This window comes from Saimiri boliviensis, chromosome 9 (genome assembly GCF_048565385.1).
Source record: "Saimiri boliviensis isolate mSaiBol1 chromosome 9, mSaiBol1.pri, whole genome shotgun sequence".
NCBI classification, from domain to species: domain Eukaryota; kingdom Metazoa; phylum Chordata; class Mammalia; order Primates; family Cebidae; genus Saimiri; species Saimiri boliviensis.
In genome coordinates, this window is record NC_133457.1 from 3,420,680 (window position 1) to 3,442,440 (window position 21,761).

Genomic DNA, 21,761 nt, shown 5'->3' on the forward strand with positions numbered 1-21,761 from the left:
TGCGATTGAATAAATTGCTTAAAGCAAATTTCACGTTCAGATGATAAACACGGCTATTAACAGAAATCAGGGTCTACGGTAATCAGATCCACTAAACCAATTAATCTTAACTCTGTCACAAAGATTCCTGGAGACTGGAATGATAAAATAAAGCGTAAGTGGCACATTTTAAACAATTTGGCTTTCCATTTCCTATGTGGCAAACACCAAATGGACAAGGCCAATCAAATGTTATCATTTTTAAGAGTCTATTCTGGGAATACACATAGAAATGCATTGTCAGGCCAATTCCCTTTCAGAGAGAATCATAAAATTATATTTTTAAAAACCTGATTGTTTCCATAAAATGAAATATGATGAATTTTATTCTGATAAAATCACAACCGAGCAGAAAATAAAAATCAAGTCTGTGTCTCACTGAAATGATCGCAGATAATGCTAAGATGACAGTATCTGGGTACAACAGCACCCTTCCCATAATACCAACAGAGTCCAGACAAGAATTTCATTAGCCAGAAATGATCTGATCTGAATTGATTCTGATTCTGATCAATTCTGATCCGATCAAACAATTCTGATCCAGAACTGAAATGCTCTCAGTAAGTCATATTAAGATGATGGTGGGATTGTACCACAACATTCTTCCCATAATACTAACATGGTCCAAACAAGGATTTTATTGGCTAGAGTACCAGAGACAATGGTCAACTTCACAGATGAAAATACTTTATCTACCTACACAGTCTTCATTTTTATAGTGAAGAACAATACTTCACATACTTTTCTTGAAAGTGTAATAGGATAAACTGATTTTCTTAACAAAATACAGACAAAATTTTCCTTTTTTGTTGTTTTTTAAATAAAGACGCATGTTAGACTGATGCATTTCTGAGGCAGACTTCTTAAAAAGCATAGAATTTGCCGTAAGTTGAATGAAAATATCCAGTATCTTCTCTCTCACTGGAATGAACTGAATTAGTCCATCAATGTCAAGGCCCTTGCTTCTAAAATTCCTTAGTCTCTTAGGTCACAAAACCATTGCTAATACGTGGTAACGTTCTGGGATTTCTTATTTTTTGTTTGGAAGTTTTCTTACCTGGGGCTAACATGATCTAAAAGGAAGGGTAGATGGCTAGTGTGCAACATATACTAAACATACCTCCATATCTAATAATGAATTGCCAAAACTGATTTTAAAAAGAATCGGGATGTATTATATAATTTATTAGATATGACATGTTCTAGAAGTTTTAAAAAACAGACAGGGATAACCCTTTTTGGAAGCTTTTCCAGTATTTAATCAGTCTCATCTTATACAATTAATTATTTATGGGTAATCTAAATATACTTTGTTACAATTTAAGTGCCTGCCTTTTTTTTTTTTTTTTTTTTTTTTTTTTTTTTTTTTGACACAAAGTCTTACTTTGTTGCTCAGGCTGGAGTGCAGTGTCAGGTTTACAGATTACTGCAACCTCTGCAACCTGAGTTCAAGTGATTCTCCTGCCTCAGCCTCCCGAGTAGCTGGGATTACAGGTATGTGCTACCATGCCCGGCTAATTTTTGTATTTTTAGTAGAAATGGGATTTTACCAAGTTGCACTCTGTTGCCCAGGTTAGAGTGCAGTGGTATGATCTCGGCTCACTGCAATCTCTGCCTCCTGAGTTCAAGTGATTCTCCTGCCTCAGCCTCCCGAGTAGCTGGGATTACAGGTATGCACTACCATGCCTGGCTAATTTTTGTATTTTTAGTAGAAATGGGTTTCACCATGTTGGCTAGGCTGGTCTTGAACTTCTGATCTCAGGTAACTCGCCCATTTCATCCTCCCAAAGTGCTGGGATTACAGATGTGAGCCACCATGCCTGGCCAAAGTGCCTGTTTTATATCTTTAACTTTTGCAAAGAAGGAAAGGGTCCTAATTTTATAACCCGTGCATACTCTTTCACGTGGATGAAGACTGTATTTGACTTACTTTGTTCTCAGGCTTCTTTTCTAACAGATTTAAAAACTCCCAATTAAATAGTACACATTTTCATAATCCATCAATCATTTTAAAATCTATTTCTAAATTTCTTCTATCATTTAAAAAAGAGCAAACTAAACCATATTTGATAATCTACCAATAAACAATGCTTAGGAAAAATTATCTTTCCACTTTTGCATATATTTCTCTTTCTAAGATTAACTCAGTAAGTTTTGTTTTGTTTTTTTAATATTGTTATGATTCTCATAGACTTTATCTGCTGCTCTGTGACCACACTACTCTTATCCCCCTGTCACTGTGAAACTTGGGGAAATTCCCCTGGGATTTTGAGACCTCAAAGCAGTAAGTAAATATGCATGCCTGTTCATTAAGAACTCCTTTATACATATATAGATTTTTAAAAATGTGTTTTAATAAAAAGAAATACAGAATAAATCACTGACCCTTAGTCTCAAACATATTTCTTATAGGCCTATTTAGTGCAATAAAATAATCTGGTCAGTTTCAATTCATTTACTCACAAACTATCCTTTTTGCGAAGATTTTGTTGGCAGCACAGTAACATCAGCACTATACTGGAAGAGGTTCATGGAGGCCCAGCCGGCACTTTTCATTTTTTCCATTAAACATTCCATATGCATCCATCAAGTCATTACAATATTCCACATATCTGTCAACCTTTGCCAGGCTATCACACACAAGCATGCACCCTAAGACGATTCCTATGAAATATTCATAAACATTTTCAAGTTACAAATTCTTCTCATTCAAGATAAGATTTAATGGCAACATTTTTTCCCGGAGAAGTTAATGAGAACTCTTGGCTCATAATAAACGATCTCCGATATACAATTGCCCTATGGTTTCACCAGCACTCTAGTTGGGAACAAATTCAACACCAATTCACGTTCAGCATTCTTTTGTGTGGATGCCTGAGGCTATGTCTTCCCGGCTGTCAGTAATCTGATAAAAATATAAAAATTCAGCCAGTTTGACTGAAGAGTGATTTAACCGTAATGACCATATCCAACCTACTAGTTGATTTTTACCATACTCTGCAGGGAGAATATCAAGTGATATTTTTCACCCCTTAAGTCAAGTTGGGCTTTGGACAGCTAAACTGGTGAGTCTGAATCCTCTGATTAGTATGCTTGATTGACTAAGGACAGAAGTGGACTGAAACACTCTCCACATAAATGAGAAATCTTGTCCAAATGGAAAGCATGTGTTGTAACCACTCAATAAGCTCCCAAGGGAGAAATGAATAAGCTAAATTAATGCTAAAATGGTTAGAGGCATCTTCAGGCAGTTGTTGGAAATCCTGATTGTTTTTCCCCTCACTTTTTTATTCTGAAAATTTTTATTTTAAAGATTTTAATAGAAAGAAAACTATAATGATAAATTCTCACATATTTATTACCTGGCTTCAACAGCTATTAATTTTCTCACATTTCCTTTACCTTTGTCTGTGTATCTTTTTCATTCTGAGCCATTTTAAAGTAATCTGAAAACATCTTTATTTGGGAGTAAAGAACCGTGATTGGTTGATAATACCATGATAATACTGAAAGAAGCCATCTTAAAGATTTTTTCATAAACACAAATAAATAAACAAACTGTGAGGATCATAAAGAGCCCTAGGTTTGGAATAATAGCCTTAGCTCTCTGCAAAATAAATGCACAACATTGGTTTAGACATTCTCCAAGAAGTAGTTCCTTACCATACAGCAGTAACCACCCTACTTACACAGGGAATTTGTGAGGATAAGAAGTGTTTACATGACATTACGTATCTGAAAGAAAACAAGCGTTACACAGACAATATCACGGCTCCGCATAGGACGTTTTGGTGAAGGAATGAACCCGTTACGTGACAGTGATCCTGTAAGATTATGACGGAGCTGAAATGTTCCTATCACTGAGTGACATCAGAGTGTCCTAACATGGCAGCACAACACATTACTTAGGTGTTTGTGGTGATGCTGCTGTCAACAAACCTACTGCCCTGCCAGTTGTATAAAAATATAGCACATACAATTATGTACATGATACTTGATAATAATAAGAAACAACTATATTACTGGTTTGTGTATTTACTTTTTTTTTTTTTTTTTGCTATTTTAAGGTGTACTTCTCCTACTTATATATAAAAAGAAAAAATTTGGCTAGGTGCTGTAGCTCATAATTGTAATCTCAGCATTTTGGGAGGTTGATGTGGTGGATCACTTGAAGCCAGTAGTTCAAGACCAGCCTGGCCAACATGGTGAAACTCTGACATTACTAAAAATACAAAAATTAGCTGGGTGTGGTGGCACACATCTGTAATCCCAGCTACTGGTGAGGCTGAGGTAAAAGAATCACTTGAACCTGGGAAGTGGAGGTTGCAGTGAGCTGAGATCCTGCTACAACAGCATTCAAGCCTGGGTGACAGAGGGAGACTCTGTCTCAAAAAATAAAAGTTAAAGAAGCTAACTGTAAAACAACTTCAGTTAGGTCTTTCAGGAGGGATTTCAGAAGAAGGTATAGTTATCATGGGAGATGAAAGCTCCATGCACGTTATTGTCCCTAAAAACCTTCCAGTGGGATAAGACGTGGAGGTAGAAGACAGTGATATTGATGATCCTGTCCCTGTGTGGGCCTTGGATAATGTGTGTGTGTTTCTGTCTTAGTTTTCAACCAACATGTTTTAAAAATTAAAAAAAAATAAAATTAAAAAAATAGGAAAATGTTTCTATAGAACAAGGATATAAACAAAAATATTTTTGTCAGCTGTGAAACGTGCTTTAAGCTAAGTATTATTTACAAGAGTTAAAAAGTTTAAAAAATTAAAAAGTTTATGAAGTAAAAAAGCTACAGTAATCTAAGCTTAATTTATTATTAAAAAAGAAAAATATTTGGAAATAAATACACTGTAGTCCAAGGGTAAAGTGTTAAGTCTAGAGTAGTGTTTAATAAGGTCCTAGGCCTTCACATTCACCCACCACTCACTCACTGACACCTAGAACAACTTCCAGTCCTGCCAGCTTTACTGATGGTAAGTGCTCACAGGTATACCAGTTTTTGTCTTGTATATTACATTTTTTACTGTACTTTTTCTATGTTTAGATACATAAATACCACTGTATTATAACTGCCTATGGTAATATCTATATTCTGAGAGCAATAGGCTATACCATATAGACTAGATATGTAGTAGGCTATACCCATCTAGGTTTGTGTAAGTATACTCCATGATAGTTGCACAACAAAAATCATCTCATGAGGCATTTCTCAGAATATATTTCCTTTGTTAAGTGATGCATGTCTGTATTACTCAAGTACCTATGTTTTAAAACATCTTCAGTGAAAGTAGGCCTTACCTTTGTTATAAAACAATAACAATATAATAAATGTTTATCGAGCATTTACTAAGGGCTATGTGATATGAAGACAACATACCATTCTATTGGTTTTCCAAGGAAGAAATGAAGTCTTAGAAAGTTTAAGAAGTTTGACTACTGACTTACAGCATTTAAATAGTAAACCTGGGATTCAAACCCCATATGACTGTTCAGATGCTATACCCATGGGATGTGAGGTAGGAATTTCATCATTAAGTATAAATGAGTGTACACATGGAAACCTCTCATGTATACATGATGCAAATCGTACACATGGAGACCACTCATGTCAGAACTGTGAAAAATTCAAATGTCTCTAGTTACCTCTTTTTGCTCCTAACCCCATCACCCTTGATATAATAGTCTCATCAATTTTCCAATGTGAAGGATATTAAATGGGTATTATCCTGATATAAACTGTCTCTTTTTTAAAAGAAAAACTTTAGACAAAATAAATTTAACAGAGTTTATTTCAGCATTAAGGGATTTATGAGTCAGGCATTATTCAAAATTGAAGAAGGTTTGGGGATCTCTGAGATAGCAGTGTGAACCAAGGGTTTTCATAAAGCTGAATGCAGAGGTAAAAATAAATAAATTACTTAATTGGCTACAACTAAGCATTTGCTTTATTAGGATATGATCCTTATTTTTAAACTGGATAGGACTTCCATTTTTCATAATCAGTTAGAGCACACAATTTATAAAGCCAGGCAAAACAAATGAAAAGAATCCTATACATTTAGTAAGTCATAGAAAGAACTTCTTAAAACCACAAAGAAAATACTTTTATATATGTTTTGCCAATAATGTTCTTTAGAAGTCACAGAAAACTTCTCAGTAAGGAAAGATTTGAAATAGCTACAACAATGCTTGTGTGGCTATTATATTAATAATACAATTGGAAGAAGAGCCAATTGCATTTTAATTGGCCAAATAGTTCACTTTTTTTTTTTTTACTAGTTTTACTCTAAACTAAGAAAGGTTTGAACTTTTAAAATGTATAAAACGAATCATAAGGATTGATAATAGCCAAAAGGTAAGACAAAGCAAAGTATCAAAATTGTCCTTTTTAACGGAACAGAAATACAATATTAAATTATATCACAGGTGTTTTAATATCCATAATACCATCACCAGGATGTACCTTATTTAATTATAGATATGCTATTATTAAAAACAAAGAAGTTACATTAAAATGATCATTAATGTGGGTATTGAAACAATGTCAGGCCTCATGGCTTGTTGGAACTATGAGTTATTAGTGAATTTCATTCATTTGATGAAATTTACTCTTCAATTTCATGAAAATTATCTTTGTATAAGAATTATAAAAGAAGGTTAATGGGAGTATTTTATCTATTTATGAAGCACAGGCGCACTAGCTCTTTACTGAATGGGAGGGAATAGTCATTTTAACAAGCTGATAAAGTACTAAGATTTAGATTGAAACAAAAGGGAAATTATAACTAAATCTTAGAGAATAAATAAACTTTATCTGAAGAATTTTCTGGTAGTTCTTCCTTAATTGTCAATATTAGTCAAATTATAAGTCTGCTATTATGCTATATATATTCCTAGATTACACAATCTCTAACTTTTCCTAATTTTTCAATAAAATTAATTTAAAATGTAAAATTATTCCAAAATGATTAACACTGTATGTTGTATTTTTAAATTTAGATATTAGATGCTTGAAATATTTAAATAATTAAGATATTAGATGGTTATAATATTCAAGTAATTATGTATTTATTAATTTCAGAAAATTCATAATCTACCAGATATACAAACAGGAGTTGGTTCTATTCCTTCTGAAGCTATTCCAAATAATACAAAAAGAGGGAATCCTCCCTAACTCATTCTATGAGACCAACACCATCCTGACACCAAAACCAGGCAGAGACACAACTAAAAAAGAATATTTCAGGCCAATATCTATGATGAGCATTGATGAGAAAATCTTCAATAAAATACTGACAAACTGAATCCAACAGCACATCAAAAAGCTTATCCATCACAATCAAGTTGGCTTCATCCCGGGGATGCAAGGCTGGTTTAACATACGCAAATCTATAAATGTAATCCATCATGTAAATAGAACCAAAGACAAAAAAACACAATGATTGTCTCAGTAGATGCAGAGAAGTCCTATGACAAAATTCAACAGCCCTTCATGCTAAAAACTCTCAATAAACTAGGTATCAATGGAACATATCTGAAAATAATAAAAGCTATTTATGATAAACCCACATCCAATGTCATACTGAATGGGCAAAAACTGGAAGTATTCACTTGAAAACCAGCACTAGACCAGGGTGCCCTCTCTCACCACTCCTATTCAACATAGTATTTGAAGTTCTGGCCAGAGCAATCAGGCAAGAAAAAGAAATAAAGGGTATTCAATTAGGAAAAGAGGAAGTCAAATTGTCTCTATTTGCAAACCACATGATTGTATATATAGAAGACTCCATCGTCTCAGGCCAAAATCTCCTTAAGATTATAAGCAACTTCAGCAAAGTCTCAGGATACAAAACCAATGAGCAAAAATCACAAGCATTCTTATACACCAATAACAGACAGAGAGCCAAATCATGAGCAAAGTCCCATTCACAATTGTTACAAAGAGAATAAAATACACAGGAATACAATTAATAAGGAACTTGAAGGACCTCTTCAAGGAGAACTACAAACCACTGCTCAAGGAATTAAAAGAGGATACAAACAGATGGAAAAATATTCCATGCTCATGGTTAGGAAGAATCAATATCGTGAAAATGGCCATACTGCCCAAAGTAATTCATAGATTTAATGCTATTCCCATCAAGCTACCACTGACCTTCTTCACAGAACTAGAAAAACCCACCTTAAACTTCATATGGAACCAAAAAAGAGCTCAAATAGCGAGGACAATCCTAAGCAAAAAGGACAAAGCTGGAGGCATCATGATATCTGACATAAAACTATACTGCAAGGCTACAGTAATCAAAATAGCGTGACACTGCTACCAAAACGGAGATATAGACCAATGGAGCAGAACAGAGGCCTTGGAACAATCTGATCTTTGACAAACCTGACAAAAACAAGCAATGGGGAAAGGGTTCCCTGTTTAATAAATGGTGTTGGGAAAACTGGCTAGCCATGTGCAGAAAGTTGAAACTGGACTCCTTCCTTACACCTACACAAAAATTAACTCCAGATGGATTAAGGATTTAAACATAGAACCTAACACCATAAAAACCCTAGAAGAAAACCTAGGCGATACTATTCAGGACATAGGCATGGGCAAGACGAAAGGCAATGGCAACAAAAGTCAAAAGAGACAAATGGGATCTAATTAAACTCCAGAGCTTCTGCACAGCCAACAAAACAATCTTTAGAGTGAACCGGCAACCAACAGAATGGGAAAAATTTTTTACAATCTAACCCATCTGACAAAGGGTTAATATACAGAATCTACAAAGAACTAAAACAAATTTACAAGAAAAAAACAAAACAACTACATCAAAAAGTGTGTGAAGGATATGAACAGACACTTTCATTCAAAATAAGACATTCACACAGCCAACAAACATATGAAAAAATGTTAATCATGACTAGTCATTAGAGAAATGTAAATCAAAACCACATTGAGATACCATCTCACATCAGTTATAATGGTGACCATTAAAAACTCTGGAGACAACAGATGCTGGAGAGGATGTGGAGAAATAGGAACACTTTTACACTATTGGTGGGAGTGTAAGTTAGTTCAATCATTGTGGAAAACAGTGTGTGGCCATTCCTCAAGGATCTAGAAATAGAAATTCCATTTGACCTAGCAATCTCATTACTGGATATATAGCCAAAGGATTATAAATCATTTTATTATAAAGATACAGGCACATGTATGTTCATTTTGGCACTGTTTACAATAGTAAAGACTTGGAACCAACCCAAATGCTCATCGATTATAGACCGTATAAAGAAACTGTGGCACATATACACCAGAATAAAATGCAGCCATAAAAAAGAATGAGTTCATGTCCTTTGCAGGGACACAGATGAAGCTGAAAAACCATCATTCTCAGGAAACTAACACAAGAAAAGAAAACCAAACACCACACATTCTCATTCATAAATGGGTGTTGAACAATGAGAACACATGGACACAGGGAGAGGAACATCACACACTAGGGTCTGTTGGGGGGTGGGAGGGATAGGGGAGGAATGGCAGAGGGTCGGGGGATTGGGGAGGGATAACATTAGGAGAAACATCTAATGTAGGTGACGGGGGGATGGATGCAGCAATCCAACATGGCATGTGTATCCCTATGTAACCATCCTGCATGATCTGCACATGTACCCCAGAATTTAAAGTATAGTAATAATAATAAAAGAAATCTAAAATGAATGAGATTTCTGGGTGTATTCTAAAATGCAATATGAGAGAAAATATACAAAATAAAATTGCATAAACTTAATAAAATGTGGAAATGCAAATCTAGCAAATAAGAAGTTACTTATTAACCTGCAATATAAAGTCCTTTTTTTCAACTGCTCAATATTACAACCACAAAAGCTTTATTCTTAACTATAATATAAATGAGCTATAAACCTGTCCCAATACTGTTTGTCTAATTACAGTAAATAGATATTTTCACTTAAAAAACAATTTAATGAATATTCATGAGGATAAATTAACATATATATTAGCAGTTACTTAATAAAATAATATTTTATTGAGTGTGTATTTTTCCCAAGTTCAAGTGAATATTTTATGTTTTCATAGATTTCAATTTTTATAGTTTATTAAAGGTTATTTTGTTATAAAAATAAGACATTGATTTCAGAACCACACATATTGTGCAGATAGAATTTTAATTACATAAGTATTAGGGAGCAGTACTTTTTCCCTAACAGATATTAAATTTCCAAAAGTAATTTAATTCTGCCTCCACATATCTTGTAAACAGATTAGTAAAATTCAAACTGTTATCTAATATTCCTTACCAATGTATAATTAAGCAAAATAGTAATAATAATTAAACTCTATTTATCAAGAGACAGTCAGACAAAAAGAGAAAGAATGAGAGAGAACTTAGGGCCACATATATAGTGACTAATAATTAGACCTCAAGTGAATTCTTTTAAAATGCTGTTGGTATAGAAATAAGGGATTATTTATTTGTTTGTTTCTTAAGTACCCACCTTACCTATGAAATATCAATGCAGAAATGAAAGTAACTATGCTAAATCACAAAGTCAGTTTGAGGATATTCTAAACTGAAATACATAAGAAAATAATGAATTAAAATGTCAACATCATAATCATTCCTGAAATACATCTAAACCTTGAAGTATTGAGTTTTAACTTAAAACAAACAGAGCAGGGGTTCTACCATTTAGCAAATGACAAAAACCTAGATTTTGACTCCATAGAATAGTAACCACCCAGAAAATATAATCCAAGGAGAAAATATAGTTCTTGATAAAACCTTTCTACAGGATTAAATTAAATGTCAGCTGACTTTTAATGAATGTTTAGTATGTGCCAGGTACTGTGTTGAGTACTTATATGAATTATTTCAGTTAATTTTTACAACTTCATGATATGAACAATTACATGATATACACAATTTCATGATATGGTTTTTGGGAACCATACATATCTCAATTTTGGACAAAAATTAAAATTTGAATTAAAATAAACTATTAGTGTAATATAATTCTAATTCTTAAAAAATATTATCTTCCTAATATTATATTATTCCACCACCTTAATAAAAATGTATATGCATAAAAATAAACCCTAAAGGATGTAAAAATCTAAAGCATGTACTATCTTCTTGTGACATTATTTATATTCCTCCTTAAGAGGCAAGTAGTATTTATTTTTAACATTAATTTCTTTATTTTTATCTATCTTATTCCACAAAAACAATTTGGAGACTTCAATTTTTTTTTATTTAACTCAAAGATCAAATTATGCCACATGGTACCAACATAATCCTTAGTGCTGAATAACGCAAAAGTGCAATCTTGAGAGAATAATACTTTTTCTTTAACGAATTTATCCAATACGTATATTAGTATCTTCAGTTTAGTTTTGCATGTTTGAGTGAGCTGTCACAGTTCTCCATCATTAAATCCATGCCCTTTCTATCTATAACCTCGTACAGATCTTAAGGGCTTCATACTAATTATAACATTTAACATTAAGAATTTAGCATGCATGCATTTTCAGATTTAATCTTCACACAACTTCATGAATTGAGAGTATCTTTATCATCAATGCAGAGATTTCGAAAACCAAAAAAATAAAAAATAACAAAAAGCTAGCATGAGTTCAGTGGGGTTCAGCAATATTCTGTGGTCACATAACTATCAAGTAGAAGAGCTTGAACGTGAGATTCTCTCTCCTATTCTTGCATCCTACAATGCTGTGTTTCACTATTTTAAATAAATTACAGGTGGAGAAGACAGCAATACAGAAGATTGGATGGGCTGTGCAAGTATCAACAGGAGGAAAAATGGACATTTTTAACCAGACACAGAGGAAGAGGGAAAAGCTAAAACATGAAAGTATAGGTCAGTATTACCACGAAGCACCACAGCAAACATCTATATTGATGAGTCCAAGTAATTATCAAAAAGTTTAGACCAAAATATGTCTAGAGCTTCCTGTTTCAAATTTTAGAGTACTATATAACACAAAAATATTTCTGAAACATGGGTAGTTTTTTTTGGGGGGGGATATATAGAAGGGATTAGTTACTGTTTCTTTCCCTTCTTCTCTTCTTTTCTTCATCTGTCCATCACTTTTTTTCTCTCTCTCCTTTGCTATCTTGGCTTGCTTAATTTATATTATAACATTTAGTTAAGAAAAACAAAATGCTCAGCACCTTTATTTAATATCGTTAACTTTGTATAAATATATGGAGATTTTCTATGCTAACTACATTACAATAAGAAATATACAAAAATCAACCCTTCTGATACATGATGTCACTTGCTATGATGTCACAATTTTCAAATGGTCCAAAAAGTATAATTAAATTATATTATCATATAGGCAAAGCACATGCATGTCTTCTAAATTATGCAGTGTATTCATGACAGACTTTGAAGATATATAGACACACTTTCATTTGATTTTAAGCCATAGAAAATACTTTAAAAATGAATATAATTTGAAGCATTCAATTATTCTTGTTCTAAATTTACTTTTCAAAAGCTTGATTGATAAATTGCAGAATCATGACACAGTCTAAAGTCTTGATCTTGTAACTCATGTTTGAAGTTGCATCTCAACAAAAAATACGTTTTGTAGATATGGTAATATTTGGTTTAAGTCATTGAAAAAGTAATTTACTTCAGCCAGTGGAAAATGGAAAGCAGTCTGATTAGAAACTAGCAGCAGAGTTAGCCTTTGAATACATTAAATTATTGTTTTCCAATTTTGTATTCTAGCATCGACTATGTTTTCCATGACAAATGGAACAGCTTTGGAGTCTCAGAATCATAAAAGATGGAGGCTTAGGTTTTTTGTAATTATTTCTGATAATTAGGTAAGAAGTGCCTCATTAAATTATTCAGTGAACAAGCACATTCTTTTAAAGTACCATGACAGTGTTTGCTTTTTATTTTTGTTCATAAAATGCCTTTAAAAATTGTCTTAATAAAAAAAAGGCAAGTTTGCCTTCCTATACAGTACATATGTAAAAACATCATTTAATGACACTGAATTAAAGATATTTTAAATATTCATAGAATGTCACTTAAAGAGATTTCTTCAGTTCATTCATCCTGGGAAAAATTATGATGTATCAAAAGGTTCAGTAGAAAAGATGTCTTTCTCTTCTTTCTTATCTTCTCGGCTCCACTGCCACATTACACAAGGCCATATCAGTGCTCATACACACAGCTCATACACATACACACACACATACACACACACACAAACACAAACATACACACACACGAGTATTTTATCTTTAAAAATATTGATTTCCTTTTTTGTGTCCATTATATTAGGCACCACATATCTTTAATACTAACTAATTAAATATATCTATGGATTTTAATTTTGGGAAGGAAAAATAGAGTCCCACCAATTTCTACCGTAAGAAAAGATTAAATGTTGGTTTCTCTTAATCAGAATGAAACAAACAATATTCTTTTGACATCAATTATATGGATTGAACAAATGTTCTTAAGGGAAACAAGAAGGAGACTAGAATAAATGAAACTTCTAGTTCAGCAAATATCGCAAGCATTTGCAAGTATGCAAATGCTTCATGTAAAATAAGCTTTTAAAATGTAGTATTTATCAGCATTAACTTTAACTGCCTAAACTAGAGGATTTCATACTGATCTTCCATGTGTCCATTCATTGACTATTGATCGTAAATTACCAATATCTATGGATATTTTCTCACTAAACCTATAATTCAATGTTTTAAATTTAATTATTTTCTGGATTAAGTTGTGTTTGAAATTCAGAGTACTAAGTCTGCTTTTCTTTAAATACCGATACTCCTCCCTAATTTGCAAGAAGCAATTTACTTGAAAGTACAAACAATAACATTTCCTATCTCTCATTTTCCTCCAGACTGTTTCCAAAGGCATGTCTGTCTAATCATGCTTTATGGACTTGAGCAGTGCTGAAGTTATACTCCGGCCCAATGAAGACAGCAATGTAGACGTCAAATCACATATCTAAAAGCCATTTGCCTATACCAGTTCCTATTTATATTAAAATATAAATGTTAGCTGATGAATACATAGAAAATGTTTGTTTTGTAGAAAACCACAAAATCATTTGGGTTTCTAGACCTTTAAAATTCTCATCATAAAGATAAAATACTATGTCAGAATAATGAAAAAAATAGCTAATATTTACTAATATCTTAGTATATTACAGAAAGTACTAGATAGTGATGTATATTTCTGCATTTACAAAAGAAGCAAGAGTTTTTAGATGTTTTGTGTAGTTTCATTATGCACAAGTAGCATGATTAATCAAGATATATATTCATCATCTGTAATTTTACTGAAAACAAAACTGACTTCTATAGGACAGGACGCTGACATGTACCATGAATTTTAGACAATAGCTCAACCTCCACATTTCAGAGGGATTTACTTGATTTCTAGTTGTCTTGTGGTACACAGTAACTTTTTTTTTATTGCTTCTGGTAAAAATGGCCCTAAGTAAGAAGTCAAATGCTTATACTGAATTTTATAAAATTAATTTCCATACTAGAGTGCTATTCCAAGGCTTGGGAATTTGTGAGGGTCTCTGGTATCTGTTTTACTATGTGTCAGGTTGTCATTGACAGAAATCTGGGTACATGGTGACAAAAAGTTTTGTCTGAAAGTTTAAATAATTAAAGCACTCTCCCATAAAATAAACTGTTAAAAATACATAGCTAAAATGAATCTAAAGCCTTTCCTCTAAGGCTTCAGCTTAAGGAAACTAGCAGAGCTAGGTCTGGAGAACTTGGTTGATTCTTTTTCTGCAAAAAGATGTGGATTTCAGAGCACATTTCTGAAAGCCAATTGCAGTTCATAGTTCTTACCCTGCAATGTGGGGATTTTCTCATTAATCTCTTCCTAGAGATTAAATTAACACATATATTCTTAGTATTTATGTTCCAACTAATGAGTTCTCCTCCTCCTTGACTGCAGATTATTTTTCTCCTCATTTCAGGAGATAATCTAATAATTTAATATTGTAATTATGGTTCCCCTTTGCCCTCCCTAGCTCAGATGTAGAGATTCCCTCCCAAATTCATTTTTAAACTATGATTTAGTAACTGCTGCACAGCCAAAATAAAATGAACTTCTCTTTGCTCATTTAGCTGCATGTTCCCTGACCAAATGCTCATTTAGAATCATGACTAACTCTTATGATTCATAAAGAAGTCTACTGGTCTTCTAACTTTTTCAACGAAACTGAATTACATTTTACCTCATTTCTGAATTTTAGCTCCAGAATATATTTGATGGACAGCTGAAGCAAATTTGGCTGTAGTCATGCTGTATAACTATGTTTAATACATGCTTTCTTTCTCTTACCATGTGAATGCATATTCACAGATAGAGCAGCAATGCGTTCCCCCAAATCTCCAAGACAATCCAGAGAAAACAGAAGAGATGGCTAGAATGGAAGTTAAAAGGTTGCAGAGAGGACAACCTGCCTCCTGTTTCTAGAAGACAAAGCCAAGTTTGTGGCAAGACTCTGTCTCAAGGGGCTTTCTGTAGAGAAATTTTTGTTAGGTTTATTTAGTAGTCCTAGAAGGAAAATTATCAGGGAAAATGATGTCAGGATCTTTATAACTGTGCCCTATTCTAGATAATCCACTAACTCACTGCTTTGTAGGTACAGCCAGAGTTTGATAATGGAAATGTTATCTGCAGCCAATACAAAGAAACTTGCCTTATCTATTATGTACTGGTGAAGATTTTGAATATTTTGAGTATTTGACCTCTGAGCACAGTTAGAATTTGTTTGTTTTTAGAGAATCTCATTCTGTCTCCCAGGCTGGAGTGCAGTGGCACAATCTTGGCTCACTGCAACCTCTGCCTCCTAGATTCAAGCAATGTTTGTGCCTCAGCCTCTCCAGTGGCTGGAATTATAGGCAGGCACCATAGCACTCAGCTAATGTTTTTGTATTTGGGGTAAAGACAGGGTTTTCCATGTTGGTCAGGCTGGTCTTGAACTCCCGGGCTCACATGATCCAAGAGTGTTGGCATTACAGGTATGAGCCACCATAACAGGTTGGGTCAAAAAAATAATAATAATAATAATTGCTGTATTTTAACCTGAATTTTCAAAAGCTTGTTTCTGTTTACAAAATATACACACAACAATTACAGAATATTTAGAAATGTAAAAAAAAAGAAAAAGTCAAAAATATCCAGAATTCTATCCAACCAGTTATGTAATTGGCCTCTAATACACGTATGTTGTCACTGGTAGGCTGAACAAGCAGGATTCATGTAATGTACCAAAAGCATTGGTACATTAGAACTTTGTTTCCCATTACCCTTTAAAAAATCCCATAGAGGTTCATTATTCCTGAAACAGCTGCATAAAAAGTTGGACTGTCCTACTATTCCTGACTACTGATAATAAAAAGTTCTATAATCAATTTGAGTTAGCAGTCTTAAATAAGTAATTAGGTTTGCTAGTCTCAGCATGATCAAAATTCTACTCTTCATTTAAAATTTTATCTTCTTACCCTTCCACCAGCTCAGGTCTGCTTTTGGGGAAGGGGTGTGGTCTGTTATTTCCTTCCCCATGTATTAACTATACTCTCACCTACTGGTATTGGAGAAGCTTTAGAAATTAGAGGTTCAATAGGTAGGATTTTTCTTATATTACTGTGCCTGGCCTATGGGAGCTTCACACCTTCTGGGGCTCACAGATGTTTAAAGCTGCCTTTGGATTTCCTGGGCATTTGTGAATTAACTGAAGCAGTACCTACTGCAATTTACTTGGTCTAGACAAATGCAACCTTAATCTGGCAGGTCAATGTCTAATGAGTCACCACTATAAGTGGCAATTTTCTACAGGCATGAAGGTAGACCACACTGGTTGTGTATCACATGAGCTTATGTCTGGCTCATGGGAAATATATGTATACATTTCTGCTCTCTACTTATGGGATGCAGGCAAGTCCCAACACAGTTTTTTTTTTGTATTTTTGCATTTATTTATTAAGTGCTTAGCAAACCCATCTTTAGGTTTCTGAGATAAAATCAGACACCAGACTATCATGTCCCCGACACTGCAGGGGATATACATTAAGCCCTCCGTGTAGTTTCATTGAAGCTCCAGTCACCAGGCCTGCTGTTGAACTTATCATAAATCTCTCCAAAATTCCTCTTCATAAAATCTTCTTTCCACAGTCTCCAAACCTTTTCTACCTCAGATATGAGTGAGAGGTTTAATAGTCTAACCTATTTTTAATTATTTTCTTCAAAATATTGATGCTTAGTAGCTAACTTTGAAATATTCACTCTTCTTTATCATGGAATCCTAGCTAAAACTTCTAATTTAACTTCTTAATTATCTATTGATGTATTCTAGCTCCCCCGACTCCACTCCCTACAAACAAGTATACACACACATTCAAGACTTGGGATCTGAAATCAGACTGCCTGGTTTGAGAACCTGATTATTTCATTTCACTAGCTCTTTGTCTCTGAGCTAGTCACTTACTCTTTTTGTGTCTTACTTCATTTATAAACTGAAGATAATAATAGTCCCTGCCTCAACAATATGAATATTTTGAAGATTAATATCATAATACATTAAAAAACTGCTTAGAAAATTATCTAGCACATGTCATTAATAATGTTACCTTCATAGGCAGTAATAAAATCATTAGTATTGTAATTATTATAAATGCTCTCTTTATCACTTTTTTGATGTATGAGGATTTTTACATGTCATTAAATATTCTCCTTTACATTGAATTGTGATAACATATTCAGCTGTATAAAGGCAGTATGATTTTTAATACTAAACTGGACGTATATATCATTTCTAATATTTTGTCACATCACAGTCACTATGTTATCACCTTTGTGTGCTCCTCCCCACCCCGTCTTTAGAATACATTGATTGAACAAGAATTTCTGGGTCAAAATATGATCATTTTAAGGCATTTAATACATATTAAAATTATCCAGCAAAAATTTAGTATCACTGTATATTCTATTTCCAAGAGTATCTTAAAATTCTGGTCTGCCTAATCTACTATTAGATACTGATTTAAGAATGAGAGTATCATAGGAAGATAATAATAATAAAAAAAGACATCGGATGCTTTCCTGTATTCTAATAGAGTGTGTCAAGAGATTCCTGGAAATGATTTGGACCTGGGAATTAGCAAAGCTCATTAAAGGTTAAATGAGGAGAAATCCAATATATCTTCAGAACCAGAGAGTTCTGCTGACATAACTACACTAACTTTTTTTAATAGAAAAAGGAAATGAAGTGAGAATGAGCAGTAGAGACTATCTATTGTGGTGGTTTATCATCAGAAACTTAGATTGAACTGTTTTTATTATGTAAATGTATCTTGTGGATGAGTGTTAATAAACTTCTATTCAAATAAATCAAAATTCTGCTTCTCTTAGGATATATTTTAATTAAAATCCTAAGCACAGTAACTATAGCTATATAGTTGACAAAATAATCACTAAAAGGTGTAAATCATCTAAATACTTGTCTAACATAGAGAACATGATAATTAGTCCATTTTGATAATAGATTAGAAGTTTCACATATGTCATAAGATAAGAATGTTGTGGTTCTCATTTTCACCATTCCAGATAGGTATCATTATGAAGACTATGCCAATTTTATTGAGGTCCCACAAACTCAGTATTACCTGACTTCAGATATTTTCTTTCTATAGCAATAAGGGCACAAATATATTTTTCTTAAATATCTTAATTTAAAATGTCCTAATGTAGAAAACCATCTTTCTGTGATACTCTCTGCCTCTATCTCTTTCTTTTTCTCCCCCTCCACACTCTCTCTCTCTCTCTCCTCTCTCTCTCTCTTTCTCTCCCCCCATGCTCCACAAAGGCATATAATTCCGTCAAAACAAGGCAAAATATTCACCCACCCACTGAATAATAGCCATTAGACGAACCTTATAAAGCAGCGGCAATTTTCCTAATTTCAGGAGTGCAATCCGATTTGTTACATTTTTCATTTTCCTAATCCTTTTTAAATCATCTGCCATTCCATAACTCACATCGATGACTTCAGCCTGAAAGAGGAGAAGAAAACAAAGAAAAATAATGTATTGGAGGAAGAATTATAGCCAATTGTCCATCTAGTATAACAAAATTATTCATAATAATTTGTAATGTTCAATATAGAATTAATTCTATCTCCTACCCTGTCCCCATTACCAGAAACATGACCTTTCTATTTCAATCAAAGTAGAACAATTCTTCTGGGCACTTGAGAAAATGTGTGAGTCATTTTTGCTTTGCCCTCTCTTGTCTAAAAATGTGCCAACACAGTTCGTTCTTCTAACAGACTACATTTGGAATATTCTCCATTCATGTTTCTGGAATATGAGCCATTTTATGAAACACTGGAAGATTAATTTCCTTAGGGTTCAACAGTAATTATATAATTCGCAGGCTTGAATGAAAATTAAAACGTTTTCTATTGCTATTTAAATGAAGTGCAATGTCCTCACTTCCATGGTCATCATGAACGACCACGATTTAAGACTGTGCAATAGCCAGCTTTGAATGAACAATCCTTGAGCTGCGCAGAATACAACCTCTACAACCACATATGCCAGTCTAGCAACCCAGGACTTTAGACTACGGCCCCAAATTATCACCTTTGCCACATTTCCCACTGTTCACCTAGACTTATCTTATATTCGACCTCACTGTTACTCATTTTTAAAAGTCTTCCTGTGTTAATGCAAAAACAAATCTCATGCCTTTCTGGAGATTCCATTAAAAAACTTCTCATGTGCAGTGAAGTACTCCTTGAGAAGTACTGAACTGCAGATTCATATATTCCTATGAATCAAGATGATTGCTTTTAGCTTTACTTTCTGTAATATCTATTTATTGTTAAAGCAATAGTTGTTAGGCTTTCCAGTGATTATATTATAATGTAAATCCTCTATTTCAAATTATAGCATATATCCACAGAGAGGCTGATTTTAAAAAGTTAGTCATGGTAAATAATGGAAAAATAAAGATGGAGAATCCAGATCTGAAACTTTTCATCCTTCTCAATTGAAACTAATGCACTTCAACAAGTTTTATACATAGTACTTCCACAAAAGATTCATCTGAAGAAAGAGTATTGCTTCTAGAGAAACATATAAATACCACCAAATGACTGGCAAATCTGTTAGAGAAAACATTTCTGATGTGAAATATTTCCTTAGCCATCACATTCATCTGTATCTGTAAAAAGTCTACAAATACACTTAAGTCCATTTCAAATGTTACCTACCTGATGACCTTTATTTCTCTGTTGCCCAAATATGGCCTCCCTCTACTCTGGCTACCAGAGTAATCTGTTTTTGCCTCTGTTACGGCCCTCACTAGACACGTCTGCCAGTTTCAGTTTCCAAAACAGGGAAATTCCTTGAAGAGCCCATTACATACTCATGCTCACCCAGGTGTCCAGCGTATGCTACAGACTCCGTAGCTCTTGAATCAAAATGATTGTAGCTCATACACTATCTCCGAAAACTTAAGTTGTACTTTCAAATGGATTTGCCAGGGTATTGTAATTGTTAAAAACACTTATGTCAGAATGATTTTTCATTTTAATTTTATTCATATTAAAATATGATTAAATCAGTGCCTTTAATATAATTTTTTTAGTTTGCTGATATGATTACCATATAAATAACTGTTGATATATGATTTTAAAAGTCTGATTAAGTGAATGATCACATAATATTAATGATTACATTATAAAAGTGAGAAAAACTTACATTTTCCATTTCATTTCTAAGCTACCTACTAATTATTTGTGATTCAGTGACAGCGCCTTATAATAAGGCTATTACTCAATTGGTTATGTAAATGAAAATCTTTTCTATATGTAGTAGATGTTAAGAAAAACCTTACTTGTTTGAGAAGATATAAATCAGTTTGTGTATACAGGCATACATCAGAGATATTGCAAGTTCAGTTCCAGACTACCACAATAAAGCAAATACTGCAATAAAGTGAGTCACACAAATGTTTGGGTTTTCCAATACATGTAATACTTATGTTCACACTATATTGTAGACTACTAAGTACGCAATAGCATTATGTCTAAAACAAAATATCCTACTTTAATTTAAAAATATCGATCTGAGTTTTCGGTACATTTTTTTTTTTTCCTTTTTGCTAGAGAAAGATTTTGCCTCATGTCGTTCGTGGCTGCTAACTGATCAGGGTCACAGTTGCTGAAGGTCAGTGTAGCTTTGATATTTTTTTTTGAAATAAGACGACAGTAAAGCTTGCCACATGGACTGACTCTTCCGTTCATAAAATATCTCTCATGACATGCTGTTTGATAGCATTTTACCCGAAGCAGAACTCCTTTAAAATTGAAGTCCATCCTCTGGAACCCTACTGCTGCTTTAATGGACTAAGTTTACGTACTATTCTAAATTCTTTGTTGCCATTTCAACAATGTTCCTGGGAGTTGAAAAGACAGAGTCTAGGAGAAGATTCCACCTCAAGAAACCACTTTCTTTGTTCATCCATAAGAAATAACTCTTCATCCATTCAAGTTTCGTCATGACATTACAACAATTCAGTCACATCTTCAGGTTCAACTTCAGATTCTAGTTTTCTTGCTATTTCTACCACTTCTGCAGTTAACTCCTTAAAATCTTGAACCCCCCAAATTCAGC

The 21,761-nt window shown here is 33.5% G+C and overlaps 1 protein-coding gene across 7 annotated transcripts in view; it reads right to left on the reverse strand.

Annotated features, from left to right (window-relative positions):
• The window catches only part of NAALADL2 (N-acetylated alpha-linked acidic dipeptidase like 2), a 1,288,446-nt gene that overhangs the window by 532,265 nt on the left and 734,420 nt on the right, over positions 1–21,761 (reverse strand). For all 7 annotated transcript variants that reach the window (XM_074405415.1, XM_074405414.1, XM_074405412.1 and 4 more), the window contains one exon: positions 19,014–19,133. In XM_074405415.1, the coding sequence (XP_074261516.1) occupies positions 19,014–19,133 (120 nt within the window). The remainder of the gene's footprint in view (positions 1–19,013; positions 19,134–21,761) is intronic.